Genomic DNA, 20076 nt, shown 5'->3' on the forward strand with positions numbered 1-20076 from the left:
TTTGCTCAGTGACGCAATTTCAGACTGTAGAGCTGACTTTGCAGTTACTTGTGCGTGTGTGTGTGAGTGTATGTCCGGAGTTGCCTCATGACGGGGGTCATTTATTAGCTCTTTTATAGTGTCTATATGCTAATATTTTTTGGCCCTTCCTGCGAGAGAGTTCAAGCAGCAGATCGGGTGTAAAAGACTGAAATATTTTCTCAAGCCCCACCTAAGCTTGTGCCCTAAGGCGAGGGAGAGACGCCTACCTGCTGCAAAACTATACACACACACTGCCACGCTTGCATAAACTAAAAACGGGTTGAGAGGTTTCAACCCCCCCCCCCCCCCCCCCCCCCCCCACCTTCCCCAAATCGTGTTATTGATCCTTTGCAGGGTTAACAATGATGGTCGTTAAATGATCCCAATGAGCCGTGTTGCCGTGGCAACTTGCATGAGTCATTCATTTTGGTACAGATTGTTAGATGGTTCGAGGCGTGAGGGAAACGTCGACAGGAGAGCCATGTGAGGTAAACACCTTTTGCACTATGCCTCTGAAAAAAATGAAAGAGCGGGAGGGAGATGGTTATGAAAACCTCAGGTTGCCGTGACGGTTATGCCTCTTTAGCAGCTATTTTGCATCTCTAATGGCTTTAAAAGCACTTACTGTGAAACATCTGCGTGGCTTTTTAAAAGAGCCTTCCTTTGAAATGGATAGGGGTTGCCCTCGCTGACTCTTTGGATGGTGCGGTTGACAGTGACAGCCCCGTCCTACGGCTGGCTTGTGTACATTTTTAAAACCACACTGGACAACCCAGGCGAGTGCTGTCTTATTACAGAGTCCTACCTGAGTGCTCTCCAAACAAGACGGACTCGTTTCATGGTCATACCTAATGTATTGAAAGAGGCGTGTCCATGTTGGGTAAACACACGTCTGTCTGCGAGTTTTGTGTGCTCACCTGCACATGTGTTTGTCCCAGGTTGGCGTGTGTGTGGTTTTTAATGAGAAATAAATGTGGACAAATAATGTCATCGTCTTTTTGTTTTGGAGTGTTTACCTTTCATAAAACGCTGCGGTGGAGCCGAGCGGACCATTGACACGGCTAGTGGAGAGACGACAGCGAGAGTCAGTGATCGTGTGTGTATCCCTGCGCACATGCATGTTAAAGCGGAGTCTCCCAGAAATGGAGTGCAAGGAAGGGGACTCATATGCGAGACCCTACAAGGAAAAGGATGGGGGTGGGGGGGGGGGTGTATTGGGAGGGGTTTGTTTGACAAGCAGACATGTTACCCTATAAGGAGATGGAGAAGAGTGTGGGAGGAGGAGCCCATGCATCGCTGATATCCTGTTGCTATGAAGCAAATGGGCTTGATTGACATGCGTGGGGGGCGGGACGTATGCAAGGGGTCCCGTCTGGATTTTATGAAGCGTAAAGAAGCGACGCACACACAGCAGAGAGAGTGGGAGGAAAGGGAGAACAGCAGCAAGAGGAGCGGAGAGGAAGAGCAAGAGGGGGAGGAGGGAGAGTGATACTGGAGGAGGAGGGGTTGATGTGGGATGGAATAATTTAACAAGAGGGTGTCTCCTGGCTCATCGGTATGCCACAGACACGCTCTAAACGTTTCTCCAGCTGTTTGCAGCTTGGATAACATCAGCACGGAGTCAAAAGCCAAGATCTGAGCCGAACACAACTTCCCCAGTTAATGCCATTATTGAGCCAAAATGTGAGTCGCTGCTAACAGCATGAATCACATTTTCCATCATTCAGTTTGTTGAATTAGGCTATAGACTAATGGCTGGAGGCCCCCGAGAAAGTAAGATACTGAAATGTCATTATTCATGTGAAATGACCCAGTGTTGCCCTAGTTAGCTCTTAGCCATGTTCTTCTCATCCCCTCTCCTCTCCTTTCCTTTCTTTCCTCTCTTTTCCTCTCCTCTCCTCTCCTCTGTCATCCTCCTCCTCCTCCCCTCCTGTAGTGTAGTGAGACTGCTGCAGACGGGCACATTTTATAACATGCCTCCTCAGACACACTTGCTGCTGCTAACTGACCCGAAAGTAAGCCAGCTACCGCTCTGAGTCACTGGCTTTGCCTGGCCAACGCATACACTTACACAACCCTTAATGCCTAACGCCTTAACGCCAGGGGAGCGGACGCATAAACACGCACACATGCTGGCATGCACACGACATGTACACAAACAAAACGTACACAAACCTGAGTGCTGGCACAAATGCGCAGCTTACAGTTTTTCTGTCTACAGGGCAGCACTTCTCTTCAAATTGACCAAGAATGCCCTCTCTCGTTGTCTTTGTGTCCCTCCTCTTATCCTGCGATCTATGTGCATTTATTCAGTTGCTGCTTTTTATCCTGATGCGAAGCACAAAGGCGACACGCATTCAGCAAAAGGCCCATAACTTGACGTTTTGAGAGGGAGGGAAAAAAAAGCAGCACGCAGTCACACACTATTTTTGTAGATACCGGGCTGTATCAGGTAGAGAGGGGGCTGTTGAGATGCGGCTAAAATGGATCTCCTCTGAAAAGGCCAATCGTCGAACACAAATACAAGGTTGTTTTTGGCTTGTATTCCCGCTTCTATTTTGGTCTGGCAGAAGGAGCAGCAACAGCCGGGGTTGTCCATTCTCCCGCTAGGCTGTAGTCTGTTTCCGTGCATGAGCAACAACAATGAGGAGGATGTTATGATTGATGGGGATATAATCTGATCAGCGGTATAGACTGTGGAAATAATATATAGTGTTGCAGCCAAGATATCAAAACCTCAAGTCCTCAGTGTGCATGATTATAATCCAAGACACTATTATTCTGTCTGAGTTGCATCACAACTTGTCAAGTCCAAGGCTGACTCATCTGTAGTTTAGTGAGTTGAGTCATGAGTCATCAATGTTGGGACTCGAGTGCGACAACACTGGAGCCGTGATGAACATCTTAATGTAGAGTAGGAGGGTAGTTTTCCCAACAGAAATTATATAAGGTAGAGTTGGTAGAAGTGATTTGTAGTCAACAATATTTTCTCCACCAGCCATGATGGCAGGGGGATCCCTGAGTAAAGCTTCCCAGGGTTTCCTCAAATGTTTTCCTTCCTTCATTTTTGCTGATTGTTCCAGTTCCAGGCTTATTGTCCCATGGAAGGCAATTAATTTTGCAGCAAGTAGCACACATAATACACATGATAGCTTCTGATTTTAAAAGAGACTAAGCATCTACAGCTGTGCTAGTGGCTCTGTGAGGCTGAACTAAAAGCGCTGGTAGACGCTGTCAGTCTGATGGTCAAATAGCTTCGGGAACCTCCTCCGGAATGTGTCCGACAAGTTCTGTAACTTTCTGAAACTGAAGCTCCGACATTCACATCCTGCTTCACGCCATGATTGGCCAGCTGTGCGGAGGATAGAAACTATGGGTTTGAGCTTGAGCAAAATCTTGTTTTTCATTTGTTACACAACACTATGATTCTTCATTTTGGTTTAGCCTGTTAGCATGCAACATTTGCTAATCACCACAAAACACAAAGTACAGCCGAGGCCGATGGGACTGTCACTAGTTTTGCAGGTTTTTTAGACAACATGAAATTTTGACCTGATGATGGCGCTGGATGAAAAGTTAAGGGATTACCAAAGCTGTGACGATTCATCCTGAGGGGAACGTAAAAGTGTGTACCAAATTTCATGCCAATATATCTCATAGTTGTTCAGATATTTTTCATCATCATCCATAGAGCCATGCTTCTAGTTTTTGTTTCCATACTAAGCTGTTGACACTTCACCCACATGTATACCAAACGTGTTACCTCATTGCTGCAAAAGTGTATCATCCCCTTTCTACTTGACCCAACCTGTGTGATCAACTTTCCCTTTCTAGCAAGACACAGGAGCGGGTCTAGTTTCTCTATTTCTGTTTGTCATCCAGGTGAGCTCTTACCTGGAGACTAAGAATGCCTCGCCCCACCCGCTATCAGTTCTGCCTCCGCAAATGCAGCTAATCTAGGATGAGCTGATGCAAGACGAAGCCATCCAGTGTATCATTTAGCACATAATGTATTTTGTCTCCTGCAGTTGAAAGCCTGACTAAACTGACTCATTTCCTCGTTTTGCTCTCCTTTTCTGTCTCTGTGAATGTAATGAATTCAGGATGTCTCATCAGAGGATTTCAGCTCATGTTCACATTATTACCATCAGTGATGTAACAGAGTGGATCCTTTTTTTTAAATTTTATTTTACAACAAAGAGAAAGCTTCTCCACATATTAACAATTTTCTGGTCTATTTTGAATCCTTTGTTCATTAATTAGGGCATACAATTACAACTACTATTAAAGGAAAACACATTGAAAGGATGGGTGGAATAATGTATGGAAACTGTATCCATCAATACAGTCTATTATGTATACAATTAAATAACAGCTCTTTATGCTGAGATTTTGCAGACCTCGATGTATACGTACTTACATATTTATATTATATAATCAAAACCTGTGACTGTGCAACATTTTCTGAAAACAAAGGTGTAAGACGGTTGTGTGCTGCCGTATGAAACTAAGGCACGACAGGAAGGCAAGGATGTGAGGGATGTTATCACTTAGCAAAATCTTAATTTGGATGCTTGTGGACAAGATTGGAAGGGGTTCATACAGCTGCAGGGTTTAGAGGAGCGGACACAGCTGCTATTTGAAAATGTGAATGAAGTTAAACTTGGACTCTGTGGTCAGTAATCTGCGAGGCACTGAAGATGGAGAACGTGGTTTCTATTCTGGCTGAGGTGGAGACTCTTCACCTGGCAGGAGAGCAGCAGAAGCAGTTTGGGGGGGGGGGGGGTATGAAAGGAGAACGTGTGCAGTGAAGAGGCTGGCAGCACAGTTTGGTGTTGAGATTAATGATAAACACATATTTACTGTATGTTATCAGGGAGAGGAGGGAGGGAGATAACCCTGCTGAGCACAACAGGCCAACCAGTGCTGCAGCCAAAAAAGGTTGAGTTCAAAGCATTTTGTCTCAAAGCCTCTGATACTGTTTTGTTTGTTCTTACATCAGCAGGAAAAAGAGGAATAGCCACCAGGTAAAGTAATTACTGATGGCACAAGGAATTGATTAAAACGTGGCGTTTGGGCCACAGATTTGCAGCGTTGCAGGGTTGTTGAGCTGCGGAGAGCCTTTCATTTAAAAGTAGTAAACAAAACACAAATAAAAATATCTTCAAACATTTTTTTTTATCACAGTTAGATGTAATGTTAAATGTGTTATTAGATTCATGCCGGCTTGACATATATAAATTTTATTTATTTGTCCCAGTTTTATTTATTGATATTATTGAGGTCTCATATATAATTCCTATTTATATTTACTTAATTATTCAAAGAGGCAATACAACTTGTAGTAATGCCTTTACAAATATATATCTAGGTATAAAGGAAGCTAGGGTTGCATTAAAACCATAAATTGAGGCTTTAATAAAAAAATTTTAACACCTTTATTTCCTTTGGTATGTTGATGCCTTCAGTGCTGTTGATTATGTAATTTCCTTACAATTTTACATCTAATAACAAAATAGTTGAAAAATAAATTCACTATTCAAACGTTATTATTAAAAAATTGTCCAAGTCAATATAATTAATGATATCCTCCCAAGAAGATTGATTTAAATGGAAAAGGGTGAGATTCAAGATAAATAGATCCACTTTGAAAGCCAAGTCATAATTAATTTGATGTTTATTTCACATGTACTCGACCCAGTGACAAGATGCTAAAATATGTTTGAAAACTGCAAAAGCTTACAGCTGTAAATAACGATAGTAAGTTATCTTGATTCTTGTCAATATTCAGTATAATACAGAAAGTCCAGTTCTATTTTCTTTTGTGTATCTATGCTATTTACAAGACAAAGTTTTCCTCTCGCCGTCGACTCGGTGCAGCTCTGCTGTCGCTGCCCTCATGTCACAATATCGATGTGATCCGTGTCGACCGTGAGCATCCCCTGGTTTGTCACTGAGTCGAGGGGCCCGGCTACCGTGTCACAGGTGTGACGCTGAGAAAGGTCAAAAGCTGGGAGACAGATGGCACGCACGCACGCACGCACACACACACACACACACACACACACACACACACACACACACACACACACACACACACACACACACACACTCATACATGCACACCCTCCCACACACTTTTAACACTCCCAAAGGGACAGAGATCTATTGTGCAACTCAGATGGGCATCGCTGCAGCCTGTCACTCACACACACACACACAGTGAATGTAGCCAAGCAGATGTCTTGTAAGCATGGAGTCTCTTTAGTGGTGATATCCATTTTGGTGGTGCAAAAAAAAAAGACACAGAATATTACTTCAACTACTGAATTATTATTATTATTATTATTATTATTATTATTATGACTGCCTGCGTCTAGTGCGACTATTATTGCTGCTACTGCTAATAATGAAAATAATAATGATGGTGATAATGATTAGAAGCGGGAGGAGAACAGGACGGTGAACAAGGAGATTAAGAAGACAGAAAAAGAGTGGCTGCCAGATGCCAAAGCAAAAACATAAAGCCATATGTTTTTGTTTTTATAATCTACCAATATTTACATCTTTAACTGGTTTCACAAACGGAGTCTTTTATGATATGAATTTGTGTTTTGGGTGTAACTTTTTACCTTATTCTGCTTTCTTAAAAGATTTTATCAATAATTTGTTCAGGTCTTCAGTTCTTATTTTCTAATATATCTTAAAGTCAGACAGTAACAGCCTGTCTCTGTCTTGATGAAGGTTATTGGACCGTGTCGTTATGGATAGAATGATTTCATCCTGGTGTCTACAAAGTCTGATTTGTTGTATTTTTATTAGCCATGTTAACGGCATGCCATGACATTTGGTACACACCTTCACGCTCCCCTCAAGATGAGGTGCTTTGGTGGTCCCTTCACTTTCCACATAATATCATCAGATCAAAATTTAAATATGTCCATACTTCGGTTTATGGCCCAATACCTGCAAAACCGATGACATTCCCATCAGACTCAGTACTTTGAGTTTGTTAATTAGCTTAGTTAGCATGCTAACACAGTAAACTAAAAATTATGAACATGGTAAACATCATAACTGCCAGCACTGTGCCTAAGTACAGCTTCACAGAGCTACTCGTGTTATGAATATGTTATAATGTTGTCAATAAACCAAACCAAAAGATTTTCTCAGTGCAGCGCAGTCATATTAGCGAGTTATAAAAAGATCTGGAAGACAGTGATAGTTGGTTTATCTTCTGCAGCTATGGATCAGAGGCAGACCATACCTCTTCTATCAGTCATCACCTTTTATCGTCCATCCCCTCCTTTTCTCTCCCGTCCCTGCTGCCTCCCTCTGCTCTCTAACTGTTACCATTTAGGGTATCCATGCCCCACTGCCAACAGCAAGGAATGTGTGTGTGTGTGTGTGTGTTGTGTTATGTTATTGCCTGTGTCGTGTTTGTGGTTTCACCATGTGTCTGTATTGTCCTCCTACGCACTCGAGTGTCGGTAACGTTCGGTAATTTTCTGGGGGTAATAATAATGTGCACAAAATGCTTGGGCAGGTTTCCTTACTAACAGTTGGTCTCTGTGCGAGTGTTTAGGTACGTGGGTGTTTGCGTGTCAAAGGTGGTTTGTGTGCAGAGGCGTTTGTGAGTGTGTGTGCGGGCGTTAGACACTCACCATTGTACAACACTCTGAGCATGGAGGCATCTGACCCTCAATAATAGATGTGGCTGCAGTGAATATTTAATGGGTGGGGGGTGTAGACACATGCACGCATTTACACACACACACATACACGGGGAAATGGGAATATAATATCCATGCCTGTATGACTTTTAGACTGAGGCTCTTGGGAAAGTGGTCTCTGTGTGGTCGGGTGATGCTCGCAGTAAAAGATACTGTGGAAGTTCGCCAGCCGGCTACTTTAGCTTTCACTCCTTCCTCACTCTCCTCTCTCTTTCTTCCGACAGGGCTCTCAGGATAGTGCTGGCGGTCAGGAGGGACTCGTACCCCCACCTTTCTCCGCGTTCCCTCCACCTCCACCGCCGCCCCCCCAGAACGGCCTGGCCCTGGATTACGGGGGCAGCCTGTACGCAGCGGGGGCCGTCCAGGGCCCTGTGGAAGCGGGCGTAGCAGCGAACAGCGCCGCCAATGCTGCCAACAGCCTCAGTGTTCAGGTGAGTAGCAGCCTCTTCCTCTGTGTGCAGCCCACGTCAGGTCTTTGCCTTGAGAGGGCGCAACGAGAGCGGAGGAATATGTGTTATAGATTTAAAAAAATTCCACTAAGCCACTGGGATGTACCAACCTGACTTTCTTCTCACGATACCTATTCTGATTCCCAGAATCAGCGTGTTGACTGATACCACAGACCCGATGCCATTGTCTCTAAATTAAAAATCTGTAAACCTCTCTGTGTAGAACTGATTCAGATATTTATAAAGTATATAGTAACAGTATATAAGTATATAAAGTAACATGGCGCTGTAACTATACATTCATCCTTAAAGAGCAACTAGCTTCAACACGCCCCCCTTTCAGTTCAAAACATGCATTTGAACCCAAAAATACACTATAACACTATATCACTGATCAACACTGTAAACTAGCTTAATACTAGTAATATTTCTACTACTTCTTCTCTCAGTTGCAAACTCAATCTGTCTCTACACTGTCCAGGCTACTGACAGTGGATGGCTGTATTTGCACTCGTTTGCCAGTTTATTAGGTACACCTAGCTAAACCTAATACAGTCTAATCCAACTGTCCCACAATAAATCCCACCTTCATGAAGGTTATAATGTTCGGTTTCTGTTGAAAGTGTTTTAGAGAGGTGTTGATTCAACGGCATGCTCATTTTGGAGGCTGCAGTTTGTGGTGCTGGTGAACTGTGCTGTGTTGTACCGGCAGCTGTTTCTATTATTTTGGCCACCCCATTCATATCAATGAGGGTAGGCTAATGCTGACAGAAACACCTCTCTGTATAATAAAGTTGAATTCATTTAATTGGTAACTACTTTGATAATAAGTTCATCGTTTTAGTCACTTTTCAAGCAGAAATGCAGAATATTCTCTGGTTTTAGCTTCTTAAATGTGAGTTTTTCCTCTTATGTCATTTTAAGTTTAATATCTTTGGGCAACAGTCTAAAGACTGATAAAACGAGCTATTTGAAGACGCTACTTTGGTTTTTTTTTGTGTGGGCATTTCTCACAATTTTCTGACGTTGTCTAGACAAAAAGATTGAATTGATGAATCTAGAAAATAACTGGCAGATTGATGGATAATAAAATAATGTTTAGTTGTAGGCCCACAGCTACCACAGTGTAAACAATAAAACCTGATGACAAATTTCTGTCAACTCATGGTGAGATTTCTGTCATGTCATCGTCTCTGCCCAACCCCACAAGACATCACTTTTCGGCTTTCCCTCTCTCCTCATTTGCTTTTGTGTCTCTTCCTTTCGTCCCCGTCCGTCTGTCCCAGCAGTCCGATGTGTCCTCCCAGATTGATGGTCAGTCAGGGGTCGGCTCAGGAGGAGGAGGTGGCGGAGGGACCGCTGGGGTTGACACCGATGACAAGGGGACCCCCAAACGCCTCCATGTGTCCAACATCCCCTTCCGCTTCAGAGACCCCGACCTAAGGCAGATGTTTGGGGTATGTAGACCAAAATATTCCCCTCTTTCACTTTGCATCATCACATAACGACAACCCACAAAAGTAGCTTTGGATTAAAAGCAGAAAATGCGGCTGGTAAAAATAATGACTCAAAGGACGGATCCAGTGACGTCAGCACTGTGGCCTCAGATTCCTTTTCACTCAACAAGGTTCTGTCATTTCTGTTACAGCTAAAAGGAACCTGTTTTTGTCCTATTTGACTAAAAAAAACAAAACTTTTACTTTGAATGTCATCTTGTAGAACAGTTATTTAAAGCCAGGTGTAAAGATGCGTGTCTTTTTGTTTTTTTGTAAGAGGAATGTCTCTAAAATGTGGTGCAGAGAAAAGAGCAGAGGCGAGGAAGATATGGTGGAAGGAAAGACTAGCAGAGCTGGCTGGGTGCCAGCTCATCATGGTTGAACAGTGCTGACCCCCCGTGGCAAGATGCAGCACATGACTCACATGCTGGTTCAGCCTCCTCATTTTTCTTCTTTTTTTGTTTTTCAGCAATTTGGCAAAATCCTCGACGTCGAGATCATTTTCAATGAGAGGGGATCCAAGGTAGGAACTTCGGTTGTAATTCCTGAAATGCGTTAACAAAAGTGAGCTCGTCTAAAGCTTAACAGCTCTCTTCAACCATCTCTCACTCCCCCCCTCCTCCTTTTTCTTTTTCCATTCTCCCCTCTCCTCTGCTCGCAGGGCTTCGGTTTTGTAACATTCGAGACGAGTGCAGATGCAGAGAGGGCCAGAGAGAAGCTTCACGGCACGCTGGTGGAAGGACGTAAAATCGAGGTAACTCACCGCCCTCGCCCCCCTTTTTTTGAAACGGTGACCATTTTCTCCTCTGTTTCCCCTCCATGTCCGACAATGAGAATGCGTTTGTTTCTGGTCGTTTCTGCCCCAGAGGTTTCCGGATGGCTGTTTGTGTTCAACTCTAACCCCCCTCTGGCTTCACTATAGCATGGTGCAGTGGTGCCGCACACACAGACGTCTCTCTTTTGACGGCACTTCCTGTCGATGTTTATGCTGTTGTTGTTGTTGATGTTGTGGGCTGTCCATTGCACCTTGATCTGAAAGCTGTGTGGTTTGCAAAGCATGCTGGGTGGAGTGGCTACACAACAGGCATGGCCGGTGAGACGTCACTACTACACCACGGTTGCTGAAGATATCCGCTTCTGTCACAGCATGTAGGATCTTTCTTCTTCTTTTTTTTTTTGGTTTTCCTGCACCTTTTCCATCACCATCACCACTTCTTCCATGATCACGATGATCGGCCATTTTTGGTTTATGGTTGTGTTTATGACTGGAAGGGCAGTTAATAGCCTCTCAGTTATTTTTCCTCTGAAAAAAAAGTGCTTGCTGGTGTCTGTAAGAGGCTACTGTGTGTTGCATGGATGGATCATGAGGTCGGATGTCGTCTGGGAGTTTTTCCCCACTCTTTCAGTCAATAATACGTGGGAGCCTCTGGGTAGCAGTTTTTTTTTTTTTTTTTAATGTTTGATGTGTGAAGAGACTGATGCATGATGGGGTCATTTTCAGGGGGCAGTTTTTTGGGAATGAGACTGCCGTGAGAAGTGTGGTGTCATATCTGATGCTTCAAAAAGCTGACTGCTTGATTTCAGATGTGCGAGATGGATGGTGAAAAAAAGAGAGAGAGAAATGTTTTGTTTACACACACACTTGCATCCACCACTCTTGAAAAAGAACACCAGATCTCATGGAAGTGCATTTTGTTGACATCTTTTCTTTTCTTTTTCAATTTGTCAGCATGAGCTCAGATTTCAGTTGCAAAATGGCCTTAAATATACCATGCTTTTGCCATTTGCTCTGGCTCCCGGTTTTTAAATCACGCTTTCTTTTTTTTCCCCTTTTTTTTTTTTTTTTTTACTTGCTGCTAAATCTCCTCTGCATGGTCTCGTCCTGCACTCTTCTCTGTCTCTGTGTGTGGGTGTGCAGAATTAGAAATATGGAGGGCGGAGAGAGAATGAACATGTGAAGAGAATGCAATAGATAAGCTGTCCTTCCCTCTCCTTTCCTTTTATTTATTTGTATTTTTTTATTGGTTCTCCTCCATCTCTCTTCACTCTTTTTCACCAGGCCAGTCTGTCTCTCTGTCTCTCCCAGTTTGTGTGTCCCCATATGCACCTGCATTTCTGCTGTCCGTCCCTTCCCCCATATCTCTGTCCATTTCCCTGTCCTGTGATGTAGTCAGGTAGCATAGCAACGAGATTAAGTTTGATTTTGAGTGATTTTATTTCGTCAGTTATTTGAAAATGATCGGGGCAATAATAACGGCTAGTCTCCCTCCCAAGTTAGATTTTAATGTCTGACATTTTCTGTTTCCATTTGTTTGCTCCTTTTATGTAAACTTTTATGATCTGTGTTTTGTAGTGGGTTTTAACCAGTAGAGGCTAGATTGTTGTCCAATGGCTGATACTTGTAGCTGACTGTTGACACGTGACCTGTTACATCACTTCCTCTCTACCACAGGGTGGGGGTTGCTTTTCATTACCTCGTTTTTGTTTATGTTTTCTTTTCTTCTTTTTTTTTTTTTTTGTTTTGGTTCATCATTTCTTTATTACATATATTTTCTCTATTTCCCTGATGATTTTTGTATGTTGTTGTTGTTGTCAGTCTCCACGGTAACTGCTCGCGTGTCCTCACGCCGTTTCCCTGGCAACGGTAAGTTGTGTACACATGGCATCATCTTTGAATGACCCCTCCCTCCACCCCATCCGTCAAAATTGAAATAAAATGCACCCAACACCCAAATGAAGGACTCCTCTACTGAAGGGAGCTCGATTGATTGATTGACAGAACCCGATTGGCTAATCCTGTGATTGATTGGGGAGGTGGTGAATGAAACGATTACGAGATTAGCCATTGACCGCATGGCATTATAAAGGCCACTTGTATAACTGAATGTACTGCATCTATCTGCAAGTGCAACAACTATGACTACCACTTCTTATGCATTCATTCCAATCACCTCTCTAACTGCATTCAGCATTTAATTCCAGAGCTGTATCCTGCATGGTTTACTCTCTTTCTCGTCATCTGTATGACGCCATATAGTACTATGTCATCTCTCTGTGTCATGTGTCAGCCAATAGCTGCATTTCTGCACCTTTAGTGGGACAGCATGCTGAAGCATGAGTGCTATGTTAGCTTTACTGGAGAGAGGATACTAGTTGTCTGTATATCATGGTGTACTGTAGTACTTGATATTCACTTTCTGTACCACTCTGTAGGCTGCAGACAGTTGTAGAGGTACGGCTGCTTAGACTTAACATTCAAATTAAAGATATATATATCTATATTTAAATGTGGATGAATAGTGTGCGCCCCAAAGAGGATGCAAGCTTATTCAAATGTACTCTTCATATGTATTATGAACACTCTTAGAGCTTTATTTGAGCCTTTTAAGAAAGATATAAAGCTGTCATGAAATCATTTGTATCAAAGCAAACTTAAATATTTGCGCCACTGATAGAGTAACGGCAGCTTTTCTTTGTTCTGAGGTGTCCTTGTTTTACTTTTTCATCAGTTTGGTTCTGGATGGTGTGTGTTGGTGGTTGTGTGTTTCGAGGTCTCTCTGGTGTGCGACACTGATCTGGAATGCCTGGCAGTGTTTCACAACCATGGTTTGATTTTTGATTTTTTTTTTTGAGGAATGATATTTGCATCCCCCATCCTCTCTCTATCTTTCTCTCTCTCTCTCTCTCTCTCTCCCCCTCTCCCTCTCCGTATTCGTTCTTGCTCCATTCATCATTTCTCCATTGTTGCTCATGTACAGTTAGATCCAATGTAGGCAAACTGGTCAGATGTATTTTGTATGTGTGTGTGTCGCATCTTGTTGTTTCTGTTTGTTCATTAGAAGAATTGCACATTTGGATGGATTGTTCACTCTCTCTGCCTCTCTCTTCTCCACACCATGTATGTGTTTTTCTGTGTCTTTTCATGTGGACTGGCTCCTCCTCCTCCTCCTCCTCCTGCATCCCTCCTATGTTTCTGTCTTTTCTCTGTCGTTCTCTCTCCCTCCCCTTCCTCCTTTTTCTGTATGATGTGTATTTGATTGGGAGGGCTGCCAACCTTTTTTGATTGGTCTCTTGCTGCATCTGATGCTTGCTGATTGGCTAGTTTTGCTCACCTCTGGTGATGTGATGCGCTCTTGATTGGCTGCGTGTAATTTGTGTATGAACTCTTCAATGGATGTTTTTTTGCATTGTGTTCAACTGATAAATCTGCCGCTTAATTCACCTTCTTTTCCCCTCTTTTTTTAAAGGTAGCAATATAATGGTCTTGGATTTCTTTTTGAATGCTTTTGTTCTGAAATATTTTGTGGTTTTCTTTGTTCTGTGTGCCAATGGTTGCATTGTTTGTGTGCAAAACTGCCTGACTACTCACCAGGATCCTTGTTTTCAATGTCTTTCTCCTTCAAAAGAAGCGCATGCATCAAATACCATCGCTGCTCATCAACAGAATTAACCTCTGTCATAAGTAAAAGAAAAAAACTGTTTATAATGACACCTCACACTTAAAGCGCAAGTTTAATATGAAAACTCTGATCATCATGTATGCAGAAAATATATTCAGTGTAAGAAAGCTTAAAACACAAACTATAACGTGATTGGATTCTGCATAATTTTGATAATTCCTCAATACTTGTTTATCTGTTAAACTGGGTTGACTTAAAATCCTGACCACTTTCTCTGGTGTCCAGGTCAATAATGCCACAGCCAGAGTGATGACCAACAAGAAGATGACCACCCCTTACTCTAACGGAGAGGGCCTCGCAACTCTGCCATATGGTAACGCCCTTTGAACTCAACAACAGCCGAGTCTACCTTTTTGTTTGATTTGTGGGCTGGGCTGAAATTAATATTGCCATATAGAAAATAAGTATTGGTTTCCAATTCTAATTATATATTGCAGTATGTTACATTTTTGCAAAACTACATATAGGATTTACTACATTCCCCTGATACCTGTTCCACTGTAATGCATTATATCTGACAAAACAAATGAAAGAGTCACTCTTTTTTGTTTTGTTTTTGTTTTTGATGACTCTTTTGGACTATATGTGGACAGTAGGACTTAAAACACATACATTATAAAACAATAACATTATATATAATAATAATAATATTGAATTGTCCTGTCCTGGTAGTGACGTCTCACAGATGTGCCCTGCACAATCACGAAGCGTCATACATACCTCTCTTTACAATGAACACTAAAATGAACGGCAGAGATCACCGTGAACAAAAACAAAAGTCCTAAAGTATCTGGTTGCTTCAGAGAGAAATATTGCTTTAAATGTACATTGTCATTTTCTTTGTTGACTACAGCTGGATGGAAGTTGAGTCCCATGGTTGGAGCCATGTACAGCCCTGAACTCTACACAGGTATGACAACAAAGATTAGCTTCATACTTACAGAGACAATAATATTTATGTGAAGGTATTTAAGAAGCTGTACTTTCTTTTCTCTCTCAGTACCGGGGTTTCCGTACCAAGCGGCAGCAGCAGCCGCCTCCACCGCTGCGACCTTTCGAGGCGCCCATCTCCGGGGTCGCGCCCGGCCGGTCTACAGCGCAGTCAGGGCAGCTGTGCCACAACCTGCCATCCCTACCTACCCGGGGTAAACACACACACACCCATAAACATAAACAACAACTGATCGCCACAAAACTGCTATTGATGATAAAAAGTAGACATAATATTGTGCATAGGACTGCCTTCTTAAAAGCACATCTCCACTTAGTTAAAAATAGTTCTTCTTAATTGTGCATGCTGTGTGTTTTGAATAATATTTTTATTGAGATGATGATAGTTTGCTGAGCTGAAATACCATTTCCTTGTTCCTCAAAAGTGATGATATACTTTTTAGTGAATTAAGATCAAATTGAGCAGTATTTTCTTTTAATAGAAGTTTGTCTCACTGGCTGAAGTAACAGTAGTATCACTCTAAAGTCGGTGCATTTGTATACAAAGAGGTGGTATTTTGTCTTGCATGTTGCACGGTGTGTAATAATCTCACCCTTCTTTCTTTTCTCTCTTTCACAATCTGTTTGGCACCGTTTTCTCACCCCTCTCTCTCACCCTCAATCGTCACTTTTGTTTTCTGCAATGCCCACATGGTGGCGCATCACACCATTTTTTTGTTTTTGTTTTATTTGTTTGGACTTTCCACCACCGCTCTTCTGTACTCTCTCCTTTTCCTTCCTGTCTTGTCTCTCTCTCTCTCTCTCTCTCTCTCTCTCTCTCTCTCTCTCTCTCAGTGTGATGGCCTATCAGGATGGCTTTTACGGTGCAGCTGATCTCTATGTAAGTATACCTCTCTCTCTCTCTTCCTGCCTCACTCCTCACCTACTTTCCCCCCCTCTTGCCTGTGGGTTTTCAAGTGTGAAACGCCACGGACCAAACCCCTAGAGACGTGTACTTTTGGGTGTTTTGATTCATCACATCTAGACATCTTTTGTTCTCCTGACTTCATCTTAAATTCTCTTTGTTTTATTATTATTATCATCACAAATAAATTAAGCTCCCCACTTTTCACATAATATACAATCTCATATGAAATGTTCCTTGTGTGAAATGTGTTCAAATATAAAAATAGCACTCAGCAGCCCAACACACACACGTTTTCATGAAAGTGTTCATTCATGAGTAGACTCCTCTAGGGTTTGTCTCTGTGCATTTGTGAGTTAGTTTGTACCAATGTGATTATGAGTGTGTGTGTGTGCGTGTGTGTGTGTGCGTGCGCGTGTGTGACCAGGTTGACAATAGCTGTTTCTGTTCTCTCTGTAGACTAGTGTTTCAGGACATTAGTGGCAGATTGCCCCAGGTAGGGTTTACACACTCTGTGTGAGAGCCAGTGTGCATCCTCCTCGTCTCCAATGACTGCGTGCTGCTAGACATTATTGACCATCTGAGATTGAAATGCCTTCTCTGTCTTCTTCTACTAACTCACTGGATTCTGACATGGGTGGAGTTGCGGAAGGGGGAGAAGTTTAAATTTTAGTTCTTGAAGAATATACTGCATAAAACCTCCATTCACTAAATATCTACAGCAGAGATGGATGGACATTTTAAGGTAGATTAAGTTCAGTATTGATGGTCAATACTTGGAACAGTGGATCACTTTCTTTAGCCAAAAATCTGCACTTGTGATAGAGTCTATTCCCTGACAACACATCCAGCTAACTATGTACATTTTGTATACCATCTTATTATTTAGCTCAATCTTAAAATAATGTGTTATATTGGTATGTCCCTTGGTGACCAGATGTTAACACCTCACAGCAAAATTCATCTATGAATGAAAAGATATTTGAATATCTTGATTTCGTTATGTTCTTGAGGCAAGATACATTAAAAACAAATGAACATTTTATCATATTATTTGGCATTTTCATCACACTCTTTTATTCCAAAATCAGTGAAAAGAATTGTCCAAAACTGGTATAATTCATGTCGTCACTTTGTTATCCTCTTTCCATGAATTCTCCCTAAAGCTCTTCATTGTACACAAACTTTATACATCATGCGCATCAGTGAGGATTATAACGTGTCAGCAAGCTGCGTTGCCATGCTCAAAATACAAACCAGACACGAAATGAATAAGACCTGAATAATGACACTGAAACCCGAGAGCTATCCAGTAGTCAGAGAGATGTAGGACAGTTTGTATCCGCAGTCAATTCAGACCCCTTCCAGGAATCTCCCTATCTGTTTCACCTGTGGCATGCTAACTGAATCAATGTCGGCATGCAGACATACTTACAAGGCTGACTCCTCCCCCCAGTCCCCCCCCCCACCCCACCCCCTATTTTTTGTGTCATTCTTTAGTCCACGTCTTCTCTGTTTCATTCTGTCTTCTTTCCTTCAAGTGTTGTGCCATCTGGCACTTTGTTCTCCATCTTCTACTCTCTCCTTGCTCTGTGACTCTTCCTTCCTTCCTTACCTATATTCTACATCCCCTCCTCTCTCTCTTTATTCCTCTTTACATGTCATCCTTCTTCACCTCCTTCCTCTCCCCCTCTACCTCCCCAGTCCAGCCTTCCTCCCATAGCAGCAACTGTGTGGTCCTGAATGCGGGGACTTGGTCGTGACTGATCTTTAGGGTAGAATGCAGCGGTGTGTGTTTGTTTAATTTTATAGGGATGTTTGGCCTAATCCACTGTATGTTCTGAGTTTGGGAAAGCATGCTGTGTCTGTCAGTGATTCGTCGCTGGCCATGTGAGCGTGGTGTGTGTGTGTGTTCCCTTTTTAATCCAACTGGCTGACTGTCTTCTTACACCTGTAGTTGTTTTTTTTGTGTCTGTTCATCAGCTGTTCATCCAAACATAAATAATGACACAATCATCTTGCCACCCCTTCCCCTTTCTTTAACTGTGTGTTTTTGGTAGGGGAACAGGGGTGGGGCACAGTTATGGGTATGAACTCTCTCTCCTTCCATGTCCAGCTCACAGCGGGAAAGATGATGCACTTTAATGTTGCACAGGGGAATGCTACAAACAGCAAAACGCATAATGAACAATTAAAGATGTCTTTTCCAAGTTAGTCATGGAGGGAGAGACCCACACAGAGCCTGAGCTACATCCTTGTGAATGCTGTACTGCACCAGATTAGCCAGTTTTGCTGACTGTCTGCTTGTTAATCTTTCGCTCTCTTCTCAGCAGTTTTTTCTCACAATGTAACCCTTTAGATTCACTACTAGTCTGTTAGTTTGTAAAGGAAATACAGCAAACGTTTAACAAGAATTTACTCTCGTTTCTGTTTCGTCCCACCTCTCCCTCCATCATTTCTTTTTCCTCTGTCACACACACTACCCCCCCCACCCCCTTGCTGTCCGCCATCTCTCTCCCCTTCATCACCTCAACACAGGGCGGATATGCAGCGTATCGTTACGCCCAGCCAACTGCGGTAGCGACTCCTGCAGCAGCGGCAGCTGCAGCAGCAGCTTACAGTGACAGGTGAGTGGGTTGTCCGGCACATCTTGAAGCCTCCTCTGACAGGCCTGCAGAATGAGGCGATGTGTCTTGAAATGTTGGCTGCTTGCTTGCAGCACCGTCCTCTGTCACTAAGTAGTCAAGTCACTTGATTTAAAAAGCACATTTAACGTCAGCACGAGCGATGTACAATTATCAAGGCAAGCTGTGGAAGAACAAGCAACACAGATGGACCACATGCACCGGGACAGTCAAGTCCAGATGAGAACATGTAGTGAATGACATCTACAGGACAAGAAATGAAGTTGTGTGGATTACTCTCCAGATCATAAGAGAGGAAAGACTTCAGTAGTTTGGGGTTTTATTCCTACACAAATCATAGACCAGGAAGTGAATGTTGAAAAACAACAACCCCCTTTCCTCCTGCAGTTAAATTTTTTTTCCCCCTTTAAAATATAATGCAACACCTGCTTGTTGTGTTTGCTGCTTTTGATAGCTACGGACGAGTTTACACGGCAGACCCCTACCACGCTGCGCTCGCCCCAGCTGCCTATGGTGTTGGAGCCATGGTAAGACCCTGAAGCTCATATACTGTCAAGCTTTCAAAGGATGAGTGATATTCTTTATTTTTCTTATTGTCAACACTTCCCATTCAAAGAGCAAAACCAACAATATGTTAGTCCATCTCTCACTTTATAACTTTATAACTTCCCTCTTCTGTCTGTGGCACTGGGGCCCCAAACCCATCAGTTCCTAAGTATATAAATATCTAAAAACAGGTCACAAATTTATAGTTTTAATTTGAAAAATAAAAATAAAAATAAAAAACCTCTGTAATTTCCTAAAACAGCTGGGCACTGTAGTTAAGAGCAAATGTTACTCAGAGGAATAAAAAGTGGCTTTACGTTTCCTGTTTGCCAACTGATTTGTGTTAACTTATATTTTGTTTGGCAATGTGTAGCATTAAAACACAATATCAGCTGGCGTGGTGGGGCTTTTGAAGAGTCCTTGTGTCAAAGTCATTGCTGTTTTATTCTTTTTACAGAATCTATTGACAATAAGAAATATAGAACATCACCAGACTGCTCATTTAAGTGAATAATGTAATTTTGAAAAGATTTTAATCACTCAATCACTGTCTTTTGTTGTTTCACAGGCCACACTGTACAGGGGAGGCTATAGTAGATTTGCCCCTTACTAAAGACACTACATTTCCCAGGAGCTCCTCTCTTCCACTGAATTACTCTGAAAGAGCTCCCTCTGTTGTCGTGGAGATGGACTGCACCCAGTTTTAAAGTGTGGAGTCACAACAAAGATATTTCAGATCCCACCCCAGAGCAGTCCCACGTTTTCTTATATACGCTACTACAGAAATAGAGGAATGCTGTATTAAAGACTGACAGATGGCCTACATAAAAAAAACGAAGAAAAAAATAAAGACTTGGCCATCTTCCCTATT

General features: G+C 42.5%; 1 protein-coding gene across 3 annotated transcripts in view; it reads left to right on the forward strand.

Annotated features, from left to right (window-relative positions):
* The window catches only part of LOC139291232 (RNA binding protein fox-1 homolog 2-like), a 31178-nt gene extending 11102 nt beyond the window's left edge, over positions 1-20076 (forward strand). The window contains exons 3-13 of one of the 3 annotated variants that reach the window (XM_070913202.1): positions 7979-8185; positions 9490-9660; positions 10169-10222; positions 10361-10453; positions 14385-14472; positions 15013-15069; positions 15160-15304; positions 15945-15990; positions 18553-18641; positions 19114-19186; positions 19774-20076. In XM_070913202.1, coding sequence (XP_070769303.1) covers positions 7979-8185; positions 9490-9660; positions 10169-10222; positions 10361-10453; positions 14385-14472; positions 15013-15069; positions 15160-15304; positions 15945-15990; positions 18553-18641; positions 19114-19186; positions 19774-19818 — 1068 coding nt within the window. In that variant the 3' untranslated portion in view covers positions 19819-20076. The remainder of the gene's footprint in view (positions 1-7978; positions 8186-9489; positions 9661-10168; positions 10223-10360; positions 10454-14384; positions 14473-15012; positions 15070-15159; positions 15305-15944; positions 15991-18552; positions 18642-19113; positions 19187-19773) is intronic. The other 2 variants (XM_070913210.1, XM_070913218.1) reach the window with 2 other exon arrangements.

The sequence above is a fragment of the Enoplosus armatus genome, chromosome 2 (genome assembly GCF_043641665.1).
Source record: "Enoplosus armatus isolate fEnoArm2 chromosome 2, fEnoArm2.hap1, whole genome shotgun sequence".
Classification (NCBI taxonomy): domain Eukaryota; kingdom Metazoa; phylum Chordata; class Actinopteri; order Centrarchiformes; family Enoplosidae; genus Enoplosus; species Enoplosus armatus.